Source organism: Setaria italica, chromosome II (genome assembly GCF_000263155.2).
Source record: "Setaria italica strain Yugu1 chromosome II, Setaria_italica_v2.0, whole genome shotgun sequence".
Lineage (NCBI taxonomy): Eukaryota > Viridiplantae > Streptophyta > Magnoliopsida > Poales > Poaceae > Setaria > Setaria italica.
In genome coordinates, this window is record NC_028451.1 from 21,693,453 (window position 1) to 21,721,297 (window position 27,845).

Here is a 27,845-nt window from a genome sequence, read left to right on the forward strand (position 1 = left end):
ACCCCTATAGGTGGTTTTTTATGGCGCCGGCTCCGCTATGGATGGCTTGTGTAGTTCATGGATGATGAGGACATCACCATCAATGATACATCCACGCCACACACAGATACCAGTTTCTACGCCGACACAAGTACCAGTTTCTGGTGCTATTACTCACGCCTGTACTCGTCAACTTAACCATCAAGTAAGTTCACTCTTGAGTTCCTATCCATCATATTTAGACCATGGAAATGTATGCACTCTTGTTTTGGTTAGTAACCAGGGAGAAGACCGAAGGGGAAAAGGATTCACGCAGGCTGGATTTGGACTGCAGGACAGCACCAACTTGTGATGGTCACCACGATCACGTATGGACTCCGATTGGGGCGTTCAAGTACTTCATGGAATCCTTATCAAGTCTATTTTCCTGTGGATCCAGACTCAAGTCTATATCTATTCTGAGGCAGCTTCAATTATTGAATTACTACCAAGAAGTTTTCTGTCCAAAGGTGCTGCGTCGCCTTATTTTGGCCCAATGAGCCGTGTATCAAGTTGAGTCCATTAGGGATGCGTCCTAGGGTTGGAAGAAGACCCCAACACACTAGTGGTCATCCTCCCACCTTCATATACCCCTTAGCTACCACCAAGAACAGTTGGGTTTTGTTTAGATCAAGTTTAGCTCTTGCTACTTGCTTGTAAGCGCGCGTGCTGGATCAGCCACCCATCTTCTTGTCTTCGGAACCCCATCATTATTGAGATTGAGTTTGCAACCTTCACCTTCATCTAGTAAATTTAGTACTTGTTATACTTGTTCTTGCTAGTTCTTCGATTGCTTGCAGGACGAGTGCCCTAGTGGTTGGGTGATGCGCTCCACAAGATCGTGGCAGCCATTGGAGGTGGTGTATCGGTTGCTAAGGCGCAGCTTGGAAGGCTGTAGTTGGGCCGTGAACGTCGTCTCCATCCACCAATCGAGTTACCCCACGCCCTCTCATTGAAAGATCTGGAACCAACCCTAGCGGGTTCCTATCAGTTGGTAATCAAAGCAAGGTTTATCAGTGAGAGACTTCCAATCCTTCACTGTTTTAATTTTTCCTATAGTCCAGAAAAGCCAAAAAAATAGTAGATTAGTTTACCCGCAATCCTATAAACCCTTTGAGCCTTTACTAGCACTGCTTAGTTAGGGCTTGTTGAATTTTTGGTTGCATCGGTTGTGTTAAGTTGCTAGTCTTAGTTTTAGCCCTTTAGAGTTTTGAGTTCTTGTCACATTCTAGTCACAGCCGTGTGCTACCATATAAACCTTCTATTGGCTGAATCCGAATACATCCTTTTGTTCAAGTCCGAGTAGGAATCTTAGTTTGTTTGAGACCGAATCCCACGTGGTGTTGAGTTCGAGTTGGAATCGGTTTTGAGTCTGAATTGACAACTGCCTTGTTAGTGTTTTGGGTCCAAATTTGAGTACATCTTTGTGCAACAGTAGTCTTACCTATACTCAAACTCTCCACGTCCTGCATATACATTTGGCCTCGGTTTACTCCAGAGAGAGAGAGAGTGACTCGGCTTACATCTTTTTTTACCAAAATACCCCTATCCTTTGGGAAAAGTTCATGTGGTGTGTGACTCTTGTGAAGTCTTTTTGTTCATATAATCCGTTTTGAGGATCCCCTAAAAAAGAAAAAAAAGAAGAAAAGAAAGACAAAAATAGGAAGAAAAGGGGTTGTTCCTTGTGCTTCTCTATTGTTTTTGGTGGTGTGTTGTGGCTTCCTTTCTGTCCAAGCTCGCGTCTCTAGCATGGTCTAGGCTAGGACCAGCACAGTACCACCATTGATTATTCAGCTTGATTTTGTGACTAGAGTCGTGCTAGTACTTCCTTACTTCAGCACACCTACAACTCCACATATTTAGACTACAGCTTGACAGGTGTTGTTGTTGCGGCACCGATACACTTCATTCCACAGTTGTAGACTTGTTGGTTGCCATCCCCTTGTAACAAATCTGCCTTATTTAGGTGTAATTAAACTTAAGCAAGTCATTAGTCACTAAGTAAAAGAGGTGAAATATCCAAATTACCCCTAAAAAGCTCTTTTTGGAGTTAAATATAAAATATGAGTTTTTGTATACAAACTTAACATTTTGCCCAAATAAGAGTTGTAAAACTTTTAATTTCAAACAACTTTTATTAATAACACTTTGGCTGATTCGGAGTGGGAGAAGGTCAAAAACAAGAATCAAATCAGGAGTTTTTTAAAACCCTACAAAGGACCTAAGTCCTAGAATTCATGTTTGTCCCCAACTTTGGAACATGTTATCTCACAATTATATATCTAACTTTAAGTCAGACCTTTAATAGAAGTTGTAGTCCTTTGAGTGTGTTCCACCTTCGTTACACTAACCCATGTCAAAATCGCAACCAAACCTACTCAAAAACTTGGTCAAAGTCGTGTAAAACAGTCAACTCAGCCTTTTTGGCGTTCCAGCGCTAAGTCTGGAAAACGCCCAGAGCATGCACCTTGGTGAGCTTATTTCTCCAAAAATCTGAACTAAACTCAAGAAAAGTCCTTAATAGAAGTTGGATTCCTAAGACCGAAGAACAATTCCTTCAATAGCACCTTGGTCTAATTCAACTCAGAAGCTATCCAAAATTCACGTCAAAGACAGCCAAATTCCTAAAATTCCATCAAATCGGTTGAAACATTTTAAGTCCGGAAATTCTAGTTTTTGGCAAACTTTGACTCGAGTTATCTCCAAATTCATTCATAATCTGGGCAAACACCTTTAGTAAAGTTTGAACCTGGACCATAGGACTACAAGTTTGATAAAGGGATATTCGAACGTTTAGTTTGAAAATTTTGAATAAATGACCCCCAAAGTCGATCGTGTTCCTGCCCTGCATCGCCTCGACACCAGAGTGCCCCGGCATGTTCGCCCCGAGCACTGCCTGCCCCGTGGTGAACCATCACCGGCAGCCCGCTGGCGCCCTATCCCTGGCGGGGAAGCGACAGAACAGCAAGCCCGACGCCCAACCGGTGCCGCGATAAGACCCGACAGAGCTTCCCGTTGCCCTATCGCCTACCGAGCCCATCTTTTTGTTGGGATACGAGGTAGGCTACACTAGCGCAATTCAAAAAATCTACCGCGTATAACCAGGAAGAACTGTCGTATAAGGATCACGGGATTACCACTCGACGCACTACTGGTGCGGAAGATGTAGATATGCGTCGATGCAGTGAAGACGATCACGTAGTCGTACGTAGTCGATCAACGTAGTCGTACGTAGTCGATCACGTCCAGCAGCTCCTCAGCAGCTCGTCCACGTGCAGCAAGATTGCCTCCGGTGCCGCGGCTCGTCGTCAGCTCGTCGTGGCTCGTCGGCGGCTCGTCCAAGTGCTGCAGGCGCAACACCTCCAAGGTATCCACACATGCAGGGAGGAAGCGTCGCAAGCTGGATTGCTAGATCCGCGAGTTGCAACAGGCGAGGGCGTGGGAGGCGCGGCAGGTGTGTTTCGCCAAAAAAGGTGTAAACCCTAGGGCGCCCCCACCCCTCTATTTATAGAGGTTCCTGACGGGCCTCTGGGTCCGAGGCCCATTAGTACTTCTAAACCTAATCCAACTCGGATCAGATCCGAATTGGGCTTCCAGCCCCTTAAGTGTGTGACCCTATGGGTTCAGATACGTATAGACATGGCCCGAGTACTCCTACTCGGCCCAATAGTCGGTAGCGGCCTCTAGCAAGACGTGCCAACTCCTATACGCACACGAAGATCATATCAGACGAACCATCACAACATAATATACATGCTATTCCCTTCGCCTCATGATATTTGGTCTAGCTTCAAGCCGACCGCTCTTTCTCGATCCTGTGATTCGGAATCCCTTTGTAGGTTAACTCTTAATTGTACGTAGCATGGCCATGCATTTTCGGATCCGCTCACTCGAGGGGCCCAGAGATATCACTCTCAATCAGAGAGGGGTAAATCCCATCTTGATTGACCATGTCTCATAGCATGCTTCTTGACAAACCCGAAAGCTACCTTTATAACTACCCTGTTACGGCGTAGCGTTTGATAGCCCCTAAGTAGGTCGATCCACATCTAGAATACATGCGACAATCTCAGGTCTAAGGACAAAGCGTATATGTTGTTTAAAGAGAGAACTACTTCTCGTGTTGGGTCAGTCCTAGCACATGTCTCCACATGTGTCCACATTATTAGTTCAACATCTCCATGTCTATGACTTGTGAAACATAGTCATCAACTAATACATGTGCTAGTCTAATATTCATGTGTGTCCTCACATGAACTCCGACTAGGGACAACTTTAGAATAACCATACAAGTAAAGAGTTTCACATACAATTCACATAATTGCAAATCAATTCAAGTAGCCTTTAATGGATATTCAATGAACACAATATACAAATCATGGATACAAATGGAATATCATCATCTCTATGATTGCCTCTAGGGCATACCTCCAACACTTTTGACCCGGTCACGCATCAACGCCCACCAACCGATGCCCTGCTCGCTCGCCGAAAAAGTCGCCACGCCGCCGTCATCCCACGCCTCCGCCCGATCACCCAACCAGTGCCTTGGCACTCCGCCTTTGCTAGCCCAACAAACCAGTTGCTCACGCCAACAATCGCCCGTGGCCAACCATGGCGAGATACGCCCCGGAGCTCCGCTCCCAGGGCCAATGGCGCTGCAGCCAATGGCCTCCCGGCCCGCAGCCCCACCAGCCTCCTCCGATCTTATCCGCCGCACTCGAAGCTCCGTCTCGACCCTCTGCTCCTGCCCCGACCCTATAAAAGGGACCAGCTCCCCCGCCGGCCGCACCCCTCCACCATTTTCTCCCCGCCGCCTCTGTTTCGCACGCCGCCACCCACCTCGCCGTGGAGAGCTCACCTCCGCCGGCCAAACCCCCTCGCCACTGCCCATTCGCACGCCGCCACTTGCCCCCGAAGCTCTAGCCGCCGTCAGACGACCGCCCGAGGCCACCTCGCCGCCGAAACACCTCAAGCCGCCGCGGCCGTGCCCGAGCCCGTCGCCACCGCCGCGTTCCACCTCCGCCGGCCATCTCCGTCACCCCCAACCTCGCCAAATCGAGCTCAGGTGAGCCCATACGCACCCCAGCCAGTTGTCGTCCGACCCCCGCTGGCGAATCGCCGGAATCGGCCGCCGCCCGCCACCGTGCACCGCCGAGGGCACGGGTGTAATCGCGAAAGATGATTTAGGGTTGGAATGTTGAAATTGAGAGTATGTTTGTGATTTCTGAAAAGTTTAGGAGGGCCTCGATGTAAATCTGTTTCGGTTTTATTGTTTTAAATCGGCGAAAAATGGGTTAAACTTTGTAAATGCACTATAAATCGTAGAAAAATCAGAAAAAAGCCAAACCACTTTTGCTGAACTCAGTGAACTGTCTAGTTTCATACAAAAATAAGTTTGCCCATGTTACTATTGTAAATTATATCCTATAGTTCTATTTCTTACTTAGACCTTTTAAATCATAGTAAATGGAAGAAAAATGCTAAAAGGGTAAATCCAACTCTGAGGTGTATGTTTCAGTGAGTAGAAGCTCATAAAAATACTTAGGGCCCTGGAGTAGAACTTTAAGTCACTGTTTTAACCTTATACTTGAAATCTAGGGTTAAATCTTCCTTTTTGCATAAGTTTTAATCCAGAGCTAAGAAAAATGTAAAACCACTTGGAGTAGCTTGGTTTAAAAGTGTAGTTTGTAGGAAAAATATTGTTTGTGGTCAGACTCAGAAAGAAACCCACCTTACATATAGAACATGATAAATAGGTGAAAAATATGAGAAATAGATGTCCTTCTCCAAAAATCATGAAAAATTCGCCAAAGTCTCTGTAACACACTTTCAACCTACTGTTAAAATTTCACCCTCAGAATCACTGTAGGTTTTGAGATAAAAATAGTTATGTGCATGCTACCCTTGGTGGTAAATTACTTTAAATTCTTTTTGTGGTAATCCAATGGATCCTAAATTTTTACAGTAACTTATTAATGATATAAGTAAGGTGCTGTAATTTTCTCAGTGCCATTTATTACTGTTTGCTTGTGGAACCAAATTTTGGCTAAGAAATCGGTTTAAAGGAATAAAAGAAATATAAGTCCTAATGCACTTAATGGGTAATTTTGGAAGAGATAAAAAACATTAAGAAGTGAATAACTCTCCAAATGCACTTGAACCACCCTAAACACGACCTCCACCTTCTTTATGCAACTCGAAGTTGTAAGAATCTTATATGTGCACAATCACCATCAAGTCAACCTCGAGTTTAAACCGCAACCCACCTTACTTTCTGAAGTTAATGAAAGTTAGAATCTTGTTTAGGTGAATGTGGCCTAAATACAACTTTCTTTCTAGCAATAAGTCATGCCTTACATCTTCCGTGTAAAAACATGGAGAAATATAAACTCTTGCATGCGCATGTCGTGTAGAAGCTAATATCGCCGACGGAACCTACGAGCTCCACCTTACGTTGGAAGAGGAATGCCGTCGTGGAGCTACATCACGCGAAAGTTGAGCCTGAGCTAGATCAAGACCTCGAGGAACCGCTAACTTTTCCTGAAGGCAAGCCCTGGTGCATGTTTCCCTATTTTAAATTATGCAATGTGTTGATGCTTATAATTGTGCACTTACGTCGTAGGAGTTGATTGAAACCGTAGATGCATGAACTTAGTACCTTGCCTTGATCACTAGTTGCTAAGGTCGAGTAGTTGCTGTGCTAAATAGGACTCGGTAAAAGTCGAGTGATTGCCTATCACTCGCGAGTTATAGGAGTTGTTTGTTTACTTATGCTACAACCATAAGGATGACGGACGGGACCGGGAATGGTTCCGATGTGGTGGTTTGCCCCGTTTGTCTAGTAATGAACTTGCTAAGGTCGAAACATGTCGGCGTTCATGATCAAGTGTTTGAAAGTACTAATGTCATACCTAGTACGGGATAGGGAAGCCTAGTACCTGATTGAACTGGGGCGTGTCATACCCCCCCCCCGTTGTCCTTGGAACGTCGTTCCCATGGTGCATCATGTGGGTGCAGGTGCGGTCACAGTACGGCAAGAGGCCGGGACTATGGAGCATTGCATGCCAAAGAAAGTTTGGACCTGACACGTGCCTAAGGGATCGATTGGGACGGCTGACAAGTGAAGCGACCCTTCGTGGTGCGCGAATGTCGTGAGATTAGGTTCGCCATGCATGGTTAATAAATTCGAATCGATCCGTCTGCCTCTCACAGTTTGGGACTGCTTGATCGCTATTCTGCATTGAGTAAAGATGGAACATGAGGTTATTAATCTTGATGTTTGTTCTCTAATTGTTTGGAAACAATGTTTGTTTAGTATAAGTTGCCAACTTAGAATGGTTAATGAACTTAGAACTTGAGCTAAAATATTGAAAGTAAGGACCAACATTAGGCATTTGGTAAAAATAAACCCATAGCCAAAAGCCTTGCATGTCTAGGAGTTGGTGGTGTAGTTATCACCTATCGGGTCAGTCTTGCTGAGTATTAGTTGCTTAGCCCTGTTTGTGGCTATGTTTTCAAGAAGTGCTGAGCATGAGGAAATGGTTGCCAGTTTGACTTGGCCGACCCAGCTTCCTTCAGGTTGGTCGGTTGAGTGGACACCCGCCTCAGACAGCGGGGATTGTTGAATGGATATCATGGTCGGCTTCGCCATGGTATTATGTATCGTCGTGTAGCTTTCGTTGTTTTTCCTATCTTCGTTGTTTACAATCTTGTAAACTTGTTTGAATTTTGAAAACTCTGTTGTAATAAATTGTTGAACTATGTTATGTGATAGGAATATTGTAACCTCTGTGCCACTCACCTTCGTGTGAGCAATGCTTCTCGATCCTGAGTAAGTGGTTTATCAGATGAAATCCGACAGACGACCAAGTTGACTTTCTTAAAGTGCATGATCGCGTGTCAGGCAACTTAAGTGCATTTTAGTCAGGTTAATTTGGACGGTTTCGCCACACCCCTCCTGTTGAGCAAGGTAAGAATTGGTAAGAGTTTGTGTAACGAGTTGAGAGTGAGCGCCTTGCAGTAGCTACATCCAAATAGTTGTAGGGTTTTTTATTTCTTCACCTATTTTCTTGTTGCCTTGTTCGTCTAACCATGACAGGATCATAGGATAGTCAGAATATGTTAAATAGAAGCTATGTAAATAGAATGTCATTACGATTTTCTTACAAAATCCAGATTTCTAGTTTCATAGGAACATGTCGTTTTGCCAATTTGCCTAAAAAAACACAATTCTCCCGAGGAAAATAACAAACCAGATTAGATTACAGCTATGTAGCTAACACCTGTTTGAAAACAAAAGAACAGGAGCAAGTAAAAGTAAGGAACCTTATGGTTTTGAGGTAAGTAGTCTATTTAGTGGATATTAGGTTGTTTAATGATATTAGCACATTATCATGTCTTCAATTAAAGACATGGATGGTTATTTAATGATATTATAATTATAAAAACTATAAAGCACCATCTTATTAGTTTATTTTTTATCGAAGTCAGTAGGGGAAACCCCTACCTATTTTTTATTCTAGATCTGTTTAATTTGCTTCCATGGGGAGTCGAACCCAAACCTGCTGGGTGCTACTCAGGTGCTCTAACCACTAGGCTATATGCCCTTTCACATCGTAGTATATTTTTGAAACAGCTAGCCTAGCCATGCGGTCGCTCGAGTTGATGGACCAGTAATCACAAATTTATCTTTGCATGAAAAATACTCAAGTTGTTTTGAAGCTACGTAAGCTGATTTGCACTGATATAACGTATGACAAGGATTTCGTATTATTATTTTCAAGATAGTCACAAAAGCAATGAGGGAATAAAATGGTATTTGAAATCTTTCCCATGCATAATTCATGATGTGATTTCGTAAACTCTAAATAGCGTTTAATTTCATAACTCATCAAGAATTGACTTATGGTGGTAGTTGACCCTACATGAAAGTGTCTTGTCCTGCATTCAATGGAATACTCCATGATGGAGGCTTGCGGTGCAGTAGTCGGCCGTGATTTTGAGTTATCGAGTGGCGTTGTGAGTGTGGTGTGTCTAACTGGTATGGCGCATGGTTGGTATTTGACCATGCAATTTGAGAAGAATGAGTTGCTTGATGTTGGGTTGTTTTTTTTTCATTGTTGTTTTGCCAATTCTGAATTTTCTTCTACGAACTTTGCTCTTTTCTGCAATATTTAGAATCACCCTCATTTTTCTATATCAAAATCTCTACCTAATATTAAAGAGAAGAACTGCCATATCAATTTATAAAAAAGTTCTTCTATTTTACTTGAGTAAACCTCAAGTCATGTTACCCATCTCTATTTTGCAAAAAATCCTCATTCATCCTTGAATTAGGTCATGATCCTATCGCTGGATAAAGTGACTAGGCACGTCGACCAACCCAGATTTCTGGTGTATTTTGTATTGGCTTCTGGATTGGATCGAGAGGGAAGCCTATACGTGCTTGACAAAGAGTTGCACGAGGTAGAGGAAGATGCGGTGGCATGATACACGTTGTCGAGCTGGATGCCGCCAACCCATTGGTTCAGTTGGCCTACGTTTAGGAAGCTAGAGTCCCAAGGTCGGTCTAGACAATGAACGACGGGGTGCATCTGCTAAAAAAAGGGCACTGTGAAGCACGTCATGAGGGAGGCGGGCAACGGTGGATTAATGCGGCGGGGCAGCATAATCTTGAGCTCAAGGGGCTCCAGGATTGCGCACAGCTAGGAGCGCAATATGCTCCAGGCGGACATAACAAGCAGGTTGCTAGCAATGACCAACAGTCCACGAGGGAAGGGGGAACGCGCAGCGCTGGTGATTGGGGATGACGACGCTTGCCTTTTGCGTTCGACAGCACCACATAATCGTAGTGGCCAGCGGTGCATCTTTCGTGGTAGTGGAATTAGCTGAGTTTTTGCTATGTACATTGGCTTACATTGGCTAATAGACGTGTAAGGAATTTTTTCTCCCGTTGCAACGTACAGGCACATTTGCTAGTAAATATAAATAAATGTAAAAATCAAATAAGTTTCTGTCGGAAGTACAGGGAGCTCAAATACCAAAAAGAGGAATTCTTAGTCTCTATTTGGAGACAGGGACTAAAGTATAGTCCTCGTCACATCAAATGTTTATATACTAATAAGAAGTATTAAATATAGGTTAATTATAAAACCAATTGCATAAATGAAGATTAATTCGCGAGACGAATCTATTAAGCCTAATTAGTTCATGATTTGACCATGTTGTGCTACAGTAAATATGTGCTAATTATGCATTAATTAGGCTTAATAGATTCGTCTCGCGAATTAGCCCAGGCTTATGCGATTAGTTTTATAATTAGTCTAATTGTTATCAAATTCAACGTCACCCGAGTTCATACCTCCAAACACCCTCTTTGTTTAGCCCAATAATTTTTTGAAAGTAGCCCAATATAGCCCAATATACTTTGATCCAACAACAAAACACAGGCAGCTGTTTTCAATGAGTGGACCCGACATTCCGACGGCGGCGCTCCGCCCCGGCCCACACTAACCCATTCTCCCGAGTCCCGTGCACCCCCGACCTGCGCCATCTTCTTCCATCCACTGCCTCCCCGTCCGTTTCGATCCCCATCCCCACGTCGCATTCCGCAACCCCGTAACACCTCCCCCTCCCTCTCCCTCTCCCTCCATCTGCGGCGACGCCCCTCCTTCGCCTCCCCCCTCTCCGACCGCCCCCGCCGGCGCATCCGCCGCCGCAGAAGCCCGATCCGACCCCCGCGAGGCAAGGTGAGATCCGCCGCTCCTCTCTCACCCGCGTCTACCGCTAGATCTGCTTCTCGCGTTCCACCACCCCACCGATCGCCGCGCCCAGGTCCTCGATCCAGGAGCTGGCGCCGCATATCGGGGGCTCGGGCGGCCTTCGCGCGGTTCCGGGTGGCTCCACAGCCAGATCTGTGTTGTTTTAGTTCTATTGCGCTGGTTTTGGAGAGATTGCGGGAGTTTCTGGTTCGCCCTGGTTTGGGTTCTCGTTGATTGGGAGATCTAGGCTTCTTGTGCGGAGGTGGATTTGGTTGCCGGGTAGGTGGGATGCGCGGTACGGTTGGTTATTTAGTTAGGTATCTTTATTTGGATCGATGCTCGTTGTGTGTTGTAGATGAGTAGATCGCCTTGTGGGTCTGTTATCCGTCTCATTATGGGTGCATCTGCTATCCATCTCGTATCAAAATTCTCTCGTTTGTTCAGAAATGTAAATACACAATTGTGTAGGTGAATAATGTGGTTACATAAATCCGATTTCAGAAACAACAGTCAACTTAAACTTTTGCCACATAGAATTTGTCTTTCATACTGCTTGAATGAGAAGAAAAAGGAACCATAGAAGTTGAAAGCCATAAAAACTTTGGGAGACATCATGACCAGATCTATTCATGCCAAATATTTATTTTTTCTGGAGCATTTGCCTGCCCCCGATTCAATTCATCAGAATGTTCAGATGGCAAAAGGATAATTTTTCTTTCACCTGAAATCATATTTAGTAGACAATAAATAGGTATCTTTGTATGACATTTGTAGCAGGTCAACAAAAATTGTTGTATAGCTGCTGACTGAAACATATACCATTTTTAATTAGGTAGTTGAGTCTCACTTTCCTTGCATGGTGTCATGAAATGTTTGATCCTTCAAATTAATTGTGCTGTTCTACTAGGGAACATGAATTGATTACTTATATCTGGACCAAGTCTATCACAGTAGCATTCTTATGTTGTTCATGCAAGTCGCTCCCAAGGATTTCCTTAATTGTAAATTTGTAAAATCTTTAATTATGTTATTAGAGATTTTGTTGATTATTCTTATTCAAACATGTCTTTCTAATTTGCTTTTATTTGTTTATTATGCAACCAAAGTTATGATAAATTTCTTTTTTATTTGTTAGTGATTTTAGAATCATAAAGTCTTAATGTTTCCTCATTTACAAATTTAGGAATCCTTGATAAACCTGATGGCGATGATTGATGAGCCTCTGTATCCAATTGCTGTACTGATTGACGAGCTTAAGAATGAGGATATTCAATTGCGTCTAAACTCCATCAGAAGACTTTCCACAATTGCACGGGCGCTTGGGGAAGAACGAACTAGAAAGGAACTGATCCCTTTTCTTAGTGAAAACAATGACGATGAAGATGAGGTGCTTCTTGCAATGGCTGAGGAATTGGGTGTGTTCATTCCTTATGTTGGGGGTGTAGAGCATGCTCATGTTTTGCTTCCACCATTGGAGACATTGTGTACGGTGGAGGAAACTTGTGTCCGCGATAAGGCAGTTGAATCTCTGTGCCGTATTGGTGCACAGATGAAGGAAAGTGACATTGTGGACTGGTTCATTCCAGTAGTAAAGGTAAGAGGTTCACAAGTAGCAGAAAGTTCTTTCTTTATTATCGTTCTATATAAATATGCTGCCATTGTTACTGCATTTATTTGTGGCCGTATTTGTTGGCTCAAACCATCAACATTATATTTCCTGCCACTATTTATTTAATTTTCCTTTATTTTCTTTACATGTCTAGCAAACTGCTCAAGTGTAGCTCTTGTGTTTCCCAGTTGCCATGCTTTAGTAATTTTAGTATGTGCTGTATTGGTAGGCTTCAACAATTTGTTAGACCTAAACTACAGAGGCTTGCATCACTTTTCTACATGCTGTCAGTGCTTCAGTTTCCAAACCATGTGCACTATCAACTGATAGTTTCTGATAGTGTAGTTTTGCAAGTTTGTTCTTCAAAGGTTGAATTATATATACAAAACATTGATTTTGAGGCATCATTGCTGAGCAGATGCTATGTAATCACATGTTGTGATACCGCTTCCATGATAGTTCTCTATGTGATCTCTTATTTATGCAGATTTTCACTCTAATATGATTTTAACATTTTTTGTGAACCTTTAGTGATCATTATTAGAAATAATCTGTGGATGCTAAATTTTGTTGTTGTTGTTGTTGTTATATCATGTTTGGCTAGTACCTATGTCCATGAATTAAAATTGTCCATGTTTTCCTCTGTTTAGAGGCTAGCAGCAGGTGAGTGGTTTACAGCTCGGGTATCATCCTGTGGTCTTTTCCACATAGCCTATCCAAGTGCGCCGGACCAATTGAAAACAGAATTGAGGACTATCTATGGTCAGTTATGTCAGGATGATATGCCTATGGTCAGAAGAGCAGCTGCATCAAATCTTGGAAAGTTTGCAGCCACAGTTGAACAAAGTCATTTGAAGACAGAAATAATGTCAATATTTGATGATTTAACCCAAGATGGTACTTTTTAATCCATGCTTTAACGAATTATTTGTGTTGCTTCATTCACTTCACCACTCAGTGGTTATGTCTTGTTAGTTCTCTACCTTGTTTGAAATAACTGTATGTGTTTACACATGTTTCTCTTCATAATGTTTGCTTATGCTTCTTTGACTGTCCTTGGGACCTGAAACATGCCTCTTTAAAAAATGAGTTAAAATCTCAAGCATTTTTTATGCTTGAATATGTTGAAGTCAGAATTTACTCCGAAATGTGCACTGCACCACATCTTATGTATACCAATATTTTAAAAGTTTATTCTGGGGTGAATCAATGAGTTAGTGGATGCGCTTGTCGTATGCATTTTGGACATCATTGGAACAATGTATAAACTTTATGGTCTTTATTTTTCAGATCAAGATTCAGTGCGTTTGTTGGCTGTTGAAGGCTGTGCTGCTCTTGGTAAATTGTTGGAACCGCAAGATTGTGTGGCACATATTCTCCCAGTCATTGTCAATTTCTCCCAGGTACATTGCTCCCATGTTGCACCCATACATCTTGCAAGCAATTGCAATATTGCAAGTAATTTGTGTACCTAGTCTGAATATGTTATTGGAAGACACATTTGTGATCCTCCAGTGGTTGATAATTTATCAGAATTGCCTCTTTAGATTGTTACTTGTTGCAGTTCAATGCATCACCACTGATATATATGCTACATGCGTAATGCTTATAGTTGCTTTGTTCCTTTGATAGGATAAATCCTGGCGTGTTCGTTATATGGTCGCCAATCAATTGTATGAGCTCTGTGAGGCTGTTGGCCCTGAGCCTACAAGGTATTATGTTTCTTCCTTGCAAGAAGCAAGATAGCTTAATTTAACATTCTATTGTAGTATAGTAAAATATATGTAGTAAATTCTTCCATATCATGTAAACCCATAACCTTTCAAGTGGATTGATTATATATTTTTTGGTAATAGAGCTGATTTGGTGCCTGCATATGTTCGTCTCCTTCGTGACAATGAGGCTGAAGTGCGGATAGCAGCTGCTGGAAAAGTTACTAAGTTCTGTCGCATATTAAGTCCACAGCTTGCCATCCAACATATTCTTCCATGTGTTAAGGTTGGGGCAAAGAAGTTATTGGACATCATTTTGTTACTTTTTTTTTCTTCTCAGCAAACTGACTCATGCCAACTGCATTTACAGGAATTGTCATCAGATTCGTCCCAGCATGTTCGTTCAGCTTTGGCTTCAGTCATTATGGGAATGGCTCCTGTATTGGGAAAGGTGGTGTCGGTGATGAAAACATATGTTTCTAGATTATGCTGTAGACAAACTGTTGGCAGTCCATAAAAAGCTGATCTTCATTTCTGGTTTTTGACAGGATGCTACCATCGAACAACTTCTTCCTATTTTTCTTTCTTTATTGAAGGATGAATTTCCTGATGTTCGACTCAACATAATCAGCAAACTTGATCAAGTTAACCAGGTCGGTGCCATTTTTTGTTAATGGATTTGGTTTGTCTTTTCCTTTCCACTTTGGAGCTTTAAACTAGCTGCTCTTTTACCAGCTACTAGTGTTCTTATTTCAAATGTTCTGATGATTATTGGAATCTATTTTGATCTTTCAGGTTATTGGAATTGACTTACTCTCTCAATCACTGCTACCGGCCATTGTAGAACTTGCAGAGGATAGGCACTGGAGAGTTCGGCTTGCAATAATTGAGTACATCCCATTGTTAGCAAGTCAGTTAGGTGTCGGGTTTTTTGATGACAAGCTGGGGGCACTCTGCATGCAATGGTTGGAAGATAAGGTTTGTATTATTATGGTTATTGATGTGGTTGGATATCAGAACAGTAATTCCATCGGGATTTGTTTCGAGCATCACTATCTTCTTATATCCTTGACACTTGAGTGCATATAGGACATAGTGATGTATTGACTGATGGTTGGGTCGGTATGATTAATGAACGAAATTTTGAATTTTAGGTCTTCTCAATCAGAGATGCTGCCGCTAACAACTTGAAGCGCCTTGCAGAGGAGTTCGGTCCAGAGTGGGCAATGCAGCATATAATTCCTCAGGTTATTTGTCTACTATCTTAACACCTGATATTTGCATGTTATAATTCCCACAACAACTATGCATAATTCTATGACTTGGGGTTTCCGTGTTTTGTTTGTTTCCTCATGAATGTTGATGCCAATTAGTTAATGTGCAAATGTTTTTCCTCGTGAATGTTTATGATGCCAATTAGTTAGTGTGCAAATGCTATAATCTTTGTAAATGTTAATTAAGCTTGATCATGGCTGTGTGCGAATGTTGTAGCCTTTGTAAATGTTAATTGAGTTTTATCATGCCAGACGAAGTAAATTCATTATATCTGAAAGAATTGTCCACCCTCCAAATTTTATACTGCTGCATGTTGGCATCAAACGATGCTAGCTAAACAATTCACTATATTGTGATGGGATGGAATTTCTGCCAGTCTTAAAAACTCACTTGTCTCATTCTCCAGGTGCTGGAGAAGATCAACAATCCGCACTATCTGTATCGCATGACAATTCTGCAAGCTATCTCATTGTTGGCCCCTGTCATGGGTGCAGAAATCACTTGTCAAAAGCTGCTTCCAGTCATCATTAATTCCTCAAAGGACAGGTAGAGTGGCAAGATCATTCAGACAGAAATCTTAACTTTTCAAGGTTTCACTAACACATTCTAAAATTTCAGGGTTCCTAACATCAAGTTCAATGTTGCAAAAGTACTGCAGTCACTTATACCGATCCTTGATCAATCTGTGAGTTCCTACAGTTTTTGCATGATCCTACATTTAAAGTTCTACATTTGAAGTTCCTGTTATTGGGGAATATCATCAATGCTTACTCTGCAGGTTGTGGAGAAGACCGTGAAACCATGCCTTGTTGAGCTCAGCGAGGACCCTGATGTGGATGTAAGATACTACGCAAACCAGGCCCTGCAGGCGTGCGATCAGATGATGGTGTCGAGCTAACTAGTCTGATATAGAGCTTGATTTTTTTTATTCCAATTTTGGAGTATCTGTAATTTGGCCTTTAGATTGAAAAGTTCCTTCTAGCCTCAGTAACAGATCAACACTGCCATGCTGGTAAATGGACGGTCTTGATCCCTTGTTCGTTGTGTTATTAATGTTGTAATTGAGCTAGACAACACGTCGTTATTATTGTGTGTTTACAAGGTAGATTGTAATTTGCTTTCTGATTAGTGGCTTGATGTGCCTAATGTGGTTTCGTTGAGACTTGCACTTTCCAGATTATCTCTTAGAGGGTGTTTGGTGAGGTTTTAAAATTCCCTGTCACATTATCAATGATCAATATTTAGAGAATTAAATATACATTAATTACAAAACCAATTGCGTAGATAGAGATTAATTTGTGAGACAAATTACAAAATCAATTGCATAGATAGAGACTAATTTGCGAGATAAATCTATAGTTTAATTAGTCTATGATTTGATAATATGATGCTACGTTAACTATTTGCTAATGATTGATTTAGTATGCTAATGATTGATTTAGATACTGCTAATGATTGATTTAGTATGCTAATGATTGATTTAGATACTAATTAGGAGTATTAAATATACACTAATTACAAAACCATATGCATAGATGGAGACTAATTTGCGAAACAAATTTATACAGTCTAATTAGTCCATGATTTGACAATGTGATGCTACATTAACTATTTGCTAATGATTGATTAATTAGGTTTAATAGATTCATCTCGTAAATTAGTTTCCATCTGTGTAATTAGTTTTATCATTAGCTCATGTTTAGTTTTCATAATTAGCATCCGAATATTTGATGTGACAAGAACTAGACTTTAGGCGATGTTTGGATACGAGGTGCTAAACTTTAGCAGGGTCACATTGGATGTTCGGATGCTAATTAGGACTAAACATGAGCTAATTACAAAATTAATTGCACAGATGGAAACTAATTTACGAGATGAATCTATTAAACCTAATTAATCAATCATTAGCAAATAGTTAATGTAGCATCACATTGTCAAATCATGGACTAATTAGACTGTATAAATTTGTTTCGCAAATTAGTCTCCATCTATGCATATGGTTTTGTAATTAGTGTATATTTAATACTCTTAGCACAGTGTTTCCAAACACCCCCTAGTCCATGGAACCGAACATCTTAGGCCATGTACAACTAAAGCTGATAAGCTGATAATGGTACCTATACTTAAAATTTATACATTACGTTTCAAAAAAAAAAATACATCTACCAGCATTTGAGATCTGTGCCGAAGGTATAAATGGCTGAGATTCACGCGCGCAACTGGACACGGGTGCACACAAGCATTAGCTCTGCAGGAGGATGCATGTGATTTACACGTGGCGGTTCGAACGAGAAATGAGCAGCGTTAGTTTAATTTTCAAAGATCAAAAACATTTATCTCTCAAACTGTGTATCCAATTTCAAAACCGTTTGAACTATGATGTTGTTTAGAACTAATACAACAAAATAAGATCCAACATGAATATATTTTAAAATTTTTAAAAAATTCAACATTTTTAGCAAACCATTTCAACATTTTGCATATATTGCTTCAACATTTACATGAAAATGTTGAAATGAGCTTTAAAAATGTTGAACTAGGCTTATAGAAATGTTGAATTTAATATTTCAAAATGTTTACTACTAATTACATACTATTCAACATTTTTACATAAATGTTGAACTATTTTCTTCGAATTGTTGCAGGGTTTTAAAAATTGTTGAATCCAATTACTCAAAATGTTGAAAGAACATTAAACCATCTCAACATTTTGCATATTGCTTCAACTTTTAGATGAAAATGTTGCAAAATGTTGAAATGGGCTTTAAAAAATGTTGAACCTTAAAGAAATGTTGAATCTAATACATTGAAATGTTGTCTACTAATTATATACTATTCAACATTTTTACATAAATGTTGAACTAGTTTTCCCAAATTGTTGAATAGAGTTTTAAAAATTGTTGAATCTAAATACTCAAAATATTGAAACAAAAAACAACATGTATTAATGAACCTGCGGATGTGCTGGTGATTTTAAACCACAAGCTCCTACAATAACTGGTTGTGCGCGCAAAAGGACAAAATGAATCACATTCATGTAGTAAAAATATATTTCCGCCGGCAGGAAGTTTGTGGGCTGCTTTATTAGATTGTGGTGGGTTGTGCGATGGTTAGTTTCGTGTCTTTCAGAAGCTCCCTAATGGTTCGGTGGCAAATTGGGTTTTTAGGTTTGGGCCTTCATCTGGTTGGCCCAGGTCTGGTGGAAAATTGGTTGAGTTTGGAGGATAGCTGAGATTGGTTTGGGTTAATTTGGTTTAGGTTTCATCAGTCCCTCAATACCTTGCGTCCTTGCCTCTCCGAGGCTCCCATCTTCCCACCTGGCGCTGCCGCCACCACCATGGGGCTTGCCGTTACCGGGCCCCCGTCTGGGTGCTCACGGATCTACTAGGGTCATACCCCACTCTCCACGGCTCACCGCTGCTCGACTTCAGTGCTTCGTCCGACCACCCTGACGTGCAACGGCAGCGACCTAGCAAGATGGTGAGCCCTCAGACCTTCGGCAAGGCAGCAATCTCACTTGAGTGCTACAACCCTCTGCACCTAGGCTCCCTCCGCGAACGACGTCATCCTTGGATAGACAGGTGCCATCTTATCTATAATCGCCCTTGGTGCTGAGGAGATCGACCCGAAACATGAGCAGATCAAAGGAGAATCAAGAGAGATCTCAGAGTAGTTTGGGAAGGAGGATATCCATTCCTTAATGTTTTTTGTTTACTGAATGATGAATCGATGTTGTGTTCAGCTTAAAGAGTTCTCATATAGTCACGCCCACACATTATTACACTAGGATGAAGGCCCCACTTGTCATACTATGATAACTCTACTTTGAAAGCGTACTATTACTTCCCACCTTCTCTCTTCTTCAGTCTATCGCCATTGCTTGCTTGACCCCAAGCAAGTGATTCTGGGAAAGACTTGCACAACACATTGTAGTCTTCCCAGGTGGTAGCATCATGTGGCAGATTACTCAACACTTGTGGAACAGCATCATTACCCTTTTTAACAACGCGTCGCTGCATAATCTCCAGTGGCTCCATTTTTTCTTTCTCCAGGTCGATGACCTTTGGCAACTCATTGTACAAAGGTGTGTAATTAGGCGTAAATGGTTTGAGTTGTGAAACATGGAACGCTGGATGTAGCTAAGATGTTTATGGGAGTTGAAGCTTGTAAGCTACGGGTCCAATCTTCTCCAGAATTGTATACAATCCAAAATATTTGAATGCCAGTTTTGGGAATGGACGATTGACCACTGAACTTTGAGCATATGGTTGAAGTTTGAGCAAAACCTGTTCCCCCACCTGAAATTGTCGGTTAGTTCTCTGGCAGTCGACTTGGTTCTTGATTCTGTTTTGAGCTGTAGCTAAATTGTGCTTGATAATGTGATTATGTGTTTCTCTTTCAGCCACCCATTTGGCTTCTAACTGGTGTGCAATATCTAATGGATAGGGCATCACTTTCATTGTGGGTTTGTAACCATACTACGCCTTGAATGGTGAGCAACCCAGCGAGGAGCGATGACTGTAATTGTAATTCCAAAATTCAGTCATTGCCAACCAAGATTTCCATTTCGGTGGAGCATTATATACTAAACATCTCAGATACATTTCAAAATATTGGCTGAATCTCTCCGATTGGCCATCTATCCAAGAATGGTAAGTGGTGCTGTGGATCAGTTTGGTATCAGCGGTAGTGAATAATTCCTTCCAAAATAAACTGAGGAATATTTTGTCTCTATCTGATACAACTGTTCTAGGCATGCCATGGAGTTTGTCCACGCTAGCAAATACTATTCCGGCCACTTGAGGTGCTGTGAATGGATGGTGTAGTGGTAGAAAGTGAGAATATTTGGTTAATCTATCGACAACCACCAATATGGAGTTGAACCCTTCAGATCTCGTCAGGACTTCAATGAAGTCCATGGTAAGGTCTTGCCAAGCATGAACTAGTATAGGCAGAGGTTGTAAGAGTCTAGCAGGTTTTATCACCTCATGTTTGGCTTGCTAACAGATAGAGCACTACTTGACAAAATTTGTTATATCTTGTTTTATGCCTTTCTACTTGAATGACTTCTGAACTCTTATAGAAGTCCTTTGAATGCCTGAGTGACCCCCCAAGAGCAGTGTCATGAAAAGAAGAGATTAATTTAGTCCTTAGTGCAGAATTCTCACCAACCCAAATCTGAGAGCCATTTCTTATCAGGTCCTGATGCAGAGAGAATCCTTGCTCATTAGAAGTGTCGATTGCTAGTTGTGAAAGAAGCTGCTGAGCAAATGGATCAGTGACATAAAAATTTATCACTTCTTGTATCCACATGGGCTTTGCTTTAGAAGTAACTTGTGTGACCATCAGATGTGCAACTCTTGATAATGCATCCGCAGCCACATTCTCTTTGCCTTGCTTGTATACAATTTTGAACTGGAGATCCATAAGCCTTGCCATTGCTTTCTTTTGAAACTCAAATCATAAATGTTGATCACCAAGATAAGAGAAGCTCTTGTGATCAGTTTTAATAATAAATTCATTTCTCTGCAAATATTATCTCCATTTATCCACAGCCGTCATTAATGCCAGAAACTCCTTTTCTTATATACATAGGTGTTGGTGTGTAACAGTCGGTGGTTTGCTAAAGAAGGCAACTGGTTTACTTTTTTGCTAAGGACAACACCCACTCCAGAATCACATGCATTAGTTTCCAAAATAAATGGTTCTAAGAAATATGGTAGAGATAGGACATGTGTACTGACCATTGCAGCTTTGAGCTTCTCAAAAGCTTGTTGGGCTTCAGCAATCCACTGGAATTGCTGTTTTCTCCACAGATTAGTGAGTGGTATTGCAATAATGCCGTAGTGCTTCACCAATTTCCTGTAATAACCAGTGAGTCCCAAAAATCGTCTTAATTAAGTGATATTTGTTGGTGTTGGCCAATTGCATATTGCTTCAGTTTTCTTTGGGTTGGTGCCCACTCCTTCTGGATATGATGTGACCCAAGTATTTGAGCTTTTGCTAGGAAAAATTACATTTGGAGCTCTTGAGGTAGAACTGATACTTTTTGAGTGTGGAGAGAACTTCTCTGGGATGCAACAAATGAGTCTCCAATGTTGGGTTGTAGACCAATATATCATCTAAGAATATCATCACAAATTTTCAGAGATAGGGCTGAAGAATGGAGTTGATGAGGTATTGGAATGTTGTTGGAGCATTGCAGAGTCCAAATGGCATCACTCTGAATTGGTAGTGGCCATGCTGTGTTTTGAAAGTCATTTTAAATTCGTCCTCAGGCTTCGAGCGTACTTGATGATAGCCGTCACTCATGTCTAAGGTGGTGAAGTATTTGGGGCCTGCCAATTCATCCAATATTTCATCTATTATGGGCATTGGGAACCTATCCTTCATTGTGATAGAATTTAACTTCCTGTAGTCCACACAAAAATACCAACTCCCATCCTTCTTTTGCACCAACAAAACTGGTGAAGCAAATGGGCTCATACCATGTTCAATTAGTCCAACCACTAGTAGTTCTTGAACTTGTTTCTCAATTTCATTCTTGTGAAAGGGAGAGTATCTGTATGGCCTTGATTTGATAGGGACTGCATTTGGGAACAAAGGAATGTGGTGATCATAAACTCTTTGTGGAGGAAGATGTTGAGGTTTTGAAACACATCTTTATACTCTTCTAATAGGCTTTGCATAGCTGGATCAGTGGCATTCGTGTTTTCTTCAGATTCCAGTTGGGTCACAATAACAAATGCCCATACTTCATTGCCTTTACACCACTTCACTAGCTGTTCTGCTGACAATTCCTGGATAGACAATTGTTGTTGTGGTCTCACACCTTGTAGCTTAATTGTTGTACCTTGTTCATCCCATTCCTTGATTTTATATTCCCACAGACAGTTCATGGGACTTCTTAGTTTGAGCCAATCACGGCCAAGTATTGCATCATATGCTCCCAAATCCAAGACTCTCATGTCTGTGTGGAATGTGTGTCTATGTATCCACCACTCCATTCTATGGACATATGATGAACAGGTCAATACAATACCATTGGCCACTTTTACTTTAGTTGGAGCTATTGGAATTGGCTGAATGCCTACTACTGCCAAAAAAGCTACATTGACAAAATAGTGTGAACTCCCAGATTCCACTAGTGTAAGCATCACTTTGTTGTGCACCAGTGCTCTAAGTTTGATGGTCTCATCATTAGCTATCCCAGCCACATCATTTAGAGAGATGACACAAAGTAGATGTATTTGTGTCTTCCAAATCCAAATTGAGCTAACATTTCTTCAGTTATTGTCATGTTGAGGTCTTCAGCAGTTAACTAGTACACTTGTGGCTTTGGCCTCTTTATACATTTTTCTATGTGAGCAAGCTCAAATTTCTCCCCCACAATAGATGGAAAGACCATTGTCTCTCCTGTGATTTTTCACTATGCTAGCCTTCCACATTTCATCAGCTAGTGCAGCTGTTGATTTGTCTTCTTGTTTCCTAGTTGATGTGTGGAATCTAGAAAAATTTGTTGCTCTGGGTCCCCTGAATTTTGATTTGTTAACCACATCTTGTTGCAAGGTGGTCAGAAATAGGGCTTGATCCACCAAATCAGGTGCTTTGAGAGTAAACAGTGTTTCTGATTTCTTCTTTAAGACCATTCACAAACTGAGCCACAAAAAACATTTCTCCCAGCTGAGTATTCTGCATCTCTAGTTTGTATCTAATTTGGTCAAATTCTTGATGATATTCTTGCACAGATGAGCTTTGTTTCAACTGCATCAGCTCTGTCATTGCTCTTTGATAGTCATAAGTGCCAAACTTAGCCTCCACTGCATCTACAAAATCCTCCCAATCTCCTAACCCTTTCTAAACTTTGTACACTTGTAGCCACTGAGAAGCAGGCTCATCAAAGTTCATTGTAGTAGAGGTTACCCACATTACTTCAGAAATGCAAAATAGTTTCAAGTAATCCAAGAATTTTTCTTTCCAAATCCATGGATTAGACCCATCAAATCTAGGAAACTGCATTTTTGGGATGTGCTAATTCATACCAGTGTCATTGTGGTGTCCTTTGTTGGTGAAGCCATTCATTGTATGATTGTTGGAAACTCCTTCTCACGCACTAAAACGATGCATGTGAGGGTCAGCTTCACGATTTGCCTGCTTATGCTGACGAAAAACAACATCTGCTGATGAAACTTGTGATCTTGGGCTCTCGGGATCATCATCAAACATTGGTTCCTTATCCTTCTCCATCCTCAATTCAGCGAGGACCCATCCTGTTTCAGCTATCTGCTTGGATATGATGATCTAGTAACACACTGACTGATCGATTACCTTGGAGTTGAGGTCTAGGTGCTCTCGCATCTGATGTTGGATTGTCTCCATGGTACTGACTTTGGCAAAGGGAAGGTCCAAGCTTTCTTGTATACTATCCCAGCGCTCATCGTTCCTACTATTGGCCATGGCAATCGCTTCAAGAACATGCTGCGTCTGCGCTGAGGGTTTGAAAGATGTCGTTTTGATCGATGTTGGGATGGATCCGCAACAAGGTGAATGGGATCCGATCTACTGCCACCTCACGCCTCCAATCACACATAGGGAGAGAGAAAACATCAACAAGGTCTACTGCCGCCAAGCGCCGCCAGAACAACTTTGCGGCCCCTCTAGAGCAGTGCCGCCTAACATCGAAAGCTAGATTAGGGATAGTTGAGTAAGCTCTACGAGATTATGTGCCGCAAACCAAGATAGCTGTGGAGAGGAATTATGGGAATTCAGTCCTCCTAGATTCTACGCTGGAAAGGATCAACCTGCCCTGTTTCTCTTTTCCCGGCCAATGGATTGTGCAAATCGACAAACCCTAGCTCGATAACCAGTCTCTGATACCACTATAATCACATAAAGAAAGTAGTGGGAAGGGTCTTACTGCCGATGGTGAGGTTGAAGCAGAGTGCTCCACGGGTGGGGGACACGTTGCCTTCGAAATCCTTGAGCATCATGTCCATCTTGGTCATATCTTCATCACTTTTGCCCAATTTTTGGAACATGGCATATGGCATGATATTGACTGCGGCGCCTCCATCCACCAGTAGCCTAGTAACAGGTCATCCGTTGACGTGTCCTTTGAGGAACAGAGCCTTGAGATGTTTTCGTTTTTCATCCTCTGGTTTCTCAAAAGTGGTTGTGTTGGCGCTAGAAATCGGCTGACCGAATCCCCAGCGTGTGACACACGACCTGGGAGAATCTGCTTAACTCCTGTTCGGGTGATCGCCCTGGTGCGGTTCGCGCGGCGTGCCAGCCAATCTGACCTGTTGATTGGCAAGGAAAAAGACGTGTCAGATCCCAGAGGTTGCGATCGGCTAAGGTTCCGATCTCGAGAAAGCTTATCAGCAAATTGGCCGATTTGCCGTAATAAAGAAATCGGCTATGAAGCAGCCGATTATCGGGCATCGTTAATAAAAACTGCTGGAGCAATCTATACAACGCTACAGTAGCAACACTAGGAATAGATCTAATCGGCTATGCGCAAAAATAAGTAAATTAAATGACGAAGTACGAGAAAAGCCGAAATTGCCGATTCCTAGCTGGATAATTGGTGATAAAACTAGAACAACAGGTAAAACCTAGAATTCTAGTAAATATCGATAACTGATGAATAAATCTAAACGAAACGACAGTGATGCGCCCAAAGTTAAAGCTTAGAATTTACTCGATAAGCGGAACTTACAAGATCGGACGGAGGTCAAGTTGATGCAGCCCCGCCAACCCGTACGAACTCGTGAGAAAAGAAGAAAAGTATTTGGCGAAGTCGCCTGCTTGAAAGTAAGTACGAGGAAATAGTAGTTTGTTGAATTGAGTTGATCATGATTACAGATCTACAAGGGTGGCTATTTATAGCCCCGTACAAACGACTTCTTATCCGACTAGAATTCTATCCCTAAATTTAAACAGAAAACGAATATTTACAAGTACGATTCGTACTAGGTCGATTATCACGCGCTTCATGGGCTGATTCCCTCTTCATCTTCATAATACTTTTTAGGCCCACATCGGCCCAACTATTCCAACCTCCTAATCGGCCGATCATCTCATCGGCAAGGGACAACCAATTAGGACCCACACGTCAGGGCTCAAACTACTCTGACCCTGGAAACTAAGGTCGGGCGAGGCAGAACTCCAAGGGTCAATCGGCTGATCCTCGACTGTAGCATTAATTGGCCGATCCTCAACTGTAGCACCAACCAACCGACCCTTGACTGTAGCACCAATCGGCCGATTTCCAATCGTCGCCTTTGCATCTCGCCGCATCTTCTAATTTCTTCCTCTCCTAACGCCGATTTTACTCGTGTCGAAATCTGGCGTCAACACATGCCCCCCAGTTTCGGAGTAAAACATAGTCTTTACTTCGAAATTCTTTTCAACTTCCCTTCCGAAACAAATGCAATGAAAATATCCTTCCGTTTCGTGGTCTCCAACCTGATGATTGCAATCTTTTTGAAACGGGCACCCACAACAACCACTACTCCCGAAAAACTCGAAACGCCGGCGCGGTAAAAATTCCACTTTTACCCCTTCTCAGACCTCCTTTAAATATCCGCACATCCTGTACTTCCCTTACGAGCTCACATCCTTCTTCCTCAACGCACAGGCTTTCTTCTCCCTCCAACACTTTCCTTAGTCCTCCAGCTCTCCGGCGCCTCCTTCCTTTCGCATTCCCTCCAACTTCTCCAATGGCGGCACCTTCAGGCACCTCACCAACGCGCGAAGCTCCAGAAATGGTACCTTCGGCGGAGGTTCCAGTAGCGACAGTGGCGCGTCCATCAACGGAAGAAGGAGCTCCATCAGCGAAAGTTGAAGCTTCATCCGAGATCCCATTGGCGGCTTCATCATCCGTAGCTGCACCGGCGATTCTGCCGATTACGAGGAGCTTCATCCTGGAGGTCATTACTGAAACTTTCCCTATCAGTAATGCATTTACTTTAGATCTATTTCTTACCCCCGCACCCCCTTTTCCTTTTTAGGCGGTTAGGCATCGCATCACCATTCGTCTTACAGAAAACCCTGGCCTTATCTGCCTGGGACCCATGGGAAACCCAGATCCAACCGACTTAATCAATTTGGAAACCCATAGGATCCCCTTCAAACAATCAACTATGGACCTAGATCACTGGTTGGGTACCTTTAGGTCTTGGCCGAATGAAACTCCCAGCTGGAGGGAATGGTACCAGCGGATAGCCGCCTCTAAGAAGGTCCAATGGGACGAGCTCAAAATCGGCCAATGCATCGATCTATCCTTGTCCCAAATGGAACGGAATGAGCCATTAGTGATGACAGCTTCTTACTTCTGGTCCGATGCTCTCAATGCATTCCTGTTTGGACACGGACCCATGGCCCCCACACTGGCTGATGTAGTCTTGCTGACCGGCCTGGACATTTCTTCCCCGGACACCCCTTTCCGCCTTATAGCCGCAACATCCCATCGGCTGGACACAAGGGGAATCGACAGGTGGAAAGGTTTCATCAAATGCAACAAAAGAGCCGGATCTGTCGAGAACAGAGAGCACACGACCTTCCTGATGATGTGGCTGGAGAAATACTTCTTCTGTGGGAGAGCAGCTGGTCCATCTACCAATACCCAAGCTCTGGCCGAAGCATTATCGATAGGGACTTCCGTTCCTCTTGGAAAGCACTTACTGGGAGCAGCCTACCACATGCTTCACCAAATCGACATCAAACTATCCCAAGGGGAGCTGATTGGAAACCCAGGTGGACCCTGGTGGTTTATTAACTTATGGCTTAACCTGTACATGAGCAAGATTTCTCAGCAGCGAGTGGAACACATGACGTTTCCTAGCATCGAATCAGCAGAGAATCCCACTGTCCGACGCCGGTGTACGTCTTTTGGCGAAGCGGCATCAGCCTTCTCCGGTTGCTTGTACTCTGCTACCAAGTTGGCCGAATACTTCCGGTGTTTTTATAACGGCTTTAATGAAGATGCAACCGTCTGGTTCCCTTATCGGAGAGATGACCCAATCTTTGAGCTCCCTTCTTGCTTCGACTCGACTACCGGCCGATTCGACGAAGACCTTACAGATGAACTAATTAAACCGGGAATCTTACCGGCCAACTTCTTCTCGGGGAAAGATGCTCCTACGTATGAGTTCTACAACCCCTCCGCTGCAGCACGGCAATTCGGCATGGGTCAACTGCCGATTTAGGCATACTTCACTGGCCGAGCAAAGTTCAGAGATGAGCTCACCAAGGATCTTGACTATAGTCGGTTGCGAGATCGGATCCTAGACTCCAGTACCATAGACCTGAATGACTGGATAGTAGCCCCCTTTGCTGTCCAACCATTCAAGCTATGGTGGGCCGAATGGAAACAGTACCTGTTCTGCACCTCCGCATCGGCATACTGCAATCTCCTGGATCCAGCCAACATCGATCCGAATGCCGAGGTATTTTTCCCTAGCCGAT

The 27,845-nt window shown here is 42.4% G+C and overlaps 1 protein-coding gene across 2 annotated transcripts; it reads left to right on the plus strand.

The window, feature by feature from the left end:
* Window positions 1–10,581: 10,581 nt before the first annotated feature.
* LOC101773428 (serine/threonine-protein phosphatase 2A 65 kDa regulatory subunit A beta isoform) lies at window positions 10,582–16,550 on the plus strand. 2 transcript variants are annotated; one of them, XM_004956332.4, is made up of 13 exons: window positions 10,582–10,769; window positions 11,965–12,375; window positions 13,041–13,287; window positions 13,681–13,793; window positions 14,023–14,102; window positions 14,247–14,388; window positions 14,473–14,553; window positions 14,651–14,755; window positions 14,898–15,080; window positions 15,257–15,349; window positions 15,784–15,923; window positions 15,996–16,062; window positions 16,156–16,550. In XM_004956332.4, the coding sequence occupies exons 2-13, from the start codon at window positions 11,983–11,985 to the stop codon at window positions 16,273–16,275; spliced, it is 1,764 nt and encodes a 587-aa protein (XP_004956389.1). In that variant the 5' UTR covers window positions 10,582–10,769; window positions 11,965–11,982; the 3' UTR covers window positions 16,276–16,550. The 2 variants fall into 2 exon arrangements, with proteins under 2 accessions (XP_004956389.1, XP_004956390.1); XM_004956333.4 differs by having other exon boundaries at window positions 16,168–16,550.
* The last annotated feature ends 11,295 nt before the right edge of the window (window positions 16,551–27,845 follow it).

Bases quoted from the DNA above. Each gene is read 5' to 3' on its own strand.
- LOC101773428 (XM_004956332.4), top strand. From the start codon at position 11,983: ATGGCGATGATTGATGAGCCTCTGTATCCAATTGCTGTACTGATTGAC. The intron at 13,288-13,680 runs GTACTTTTTAAT...TTTATTTTTCAG, and splicing joins TGATGATTTAACCCAAGATG to ATCAAGATTCAGTGCGTTTG. The intron at 15,924-15,995 runs GTAGAGTGGCAA...CTAAAATTTCAG, and splicing joins ATTAATTCCTCAAAGGACAG to GGTTCCTAACATCAAGTTCA.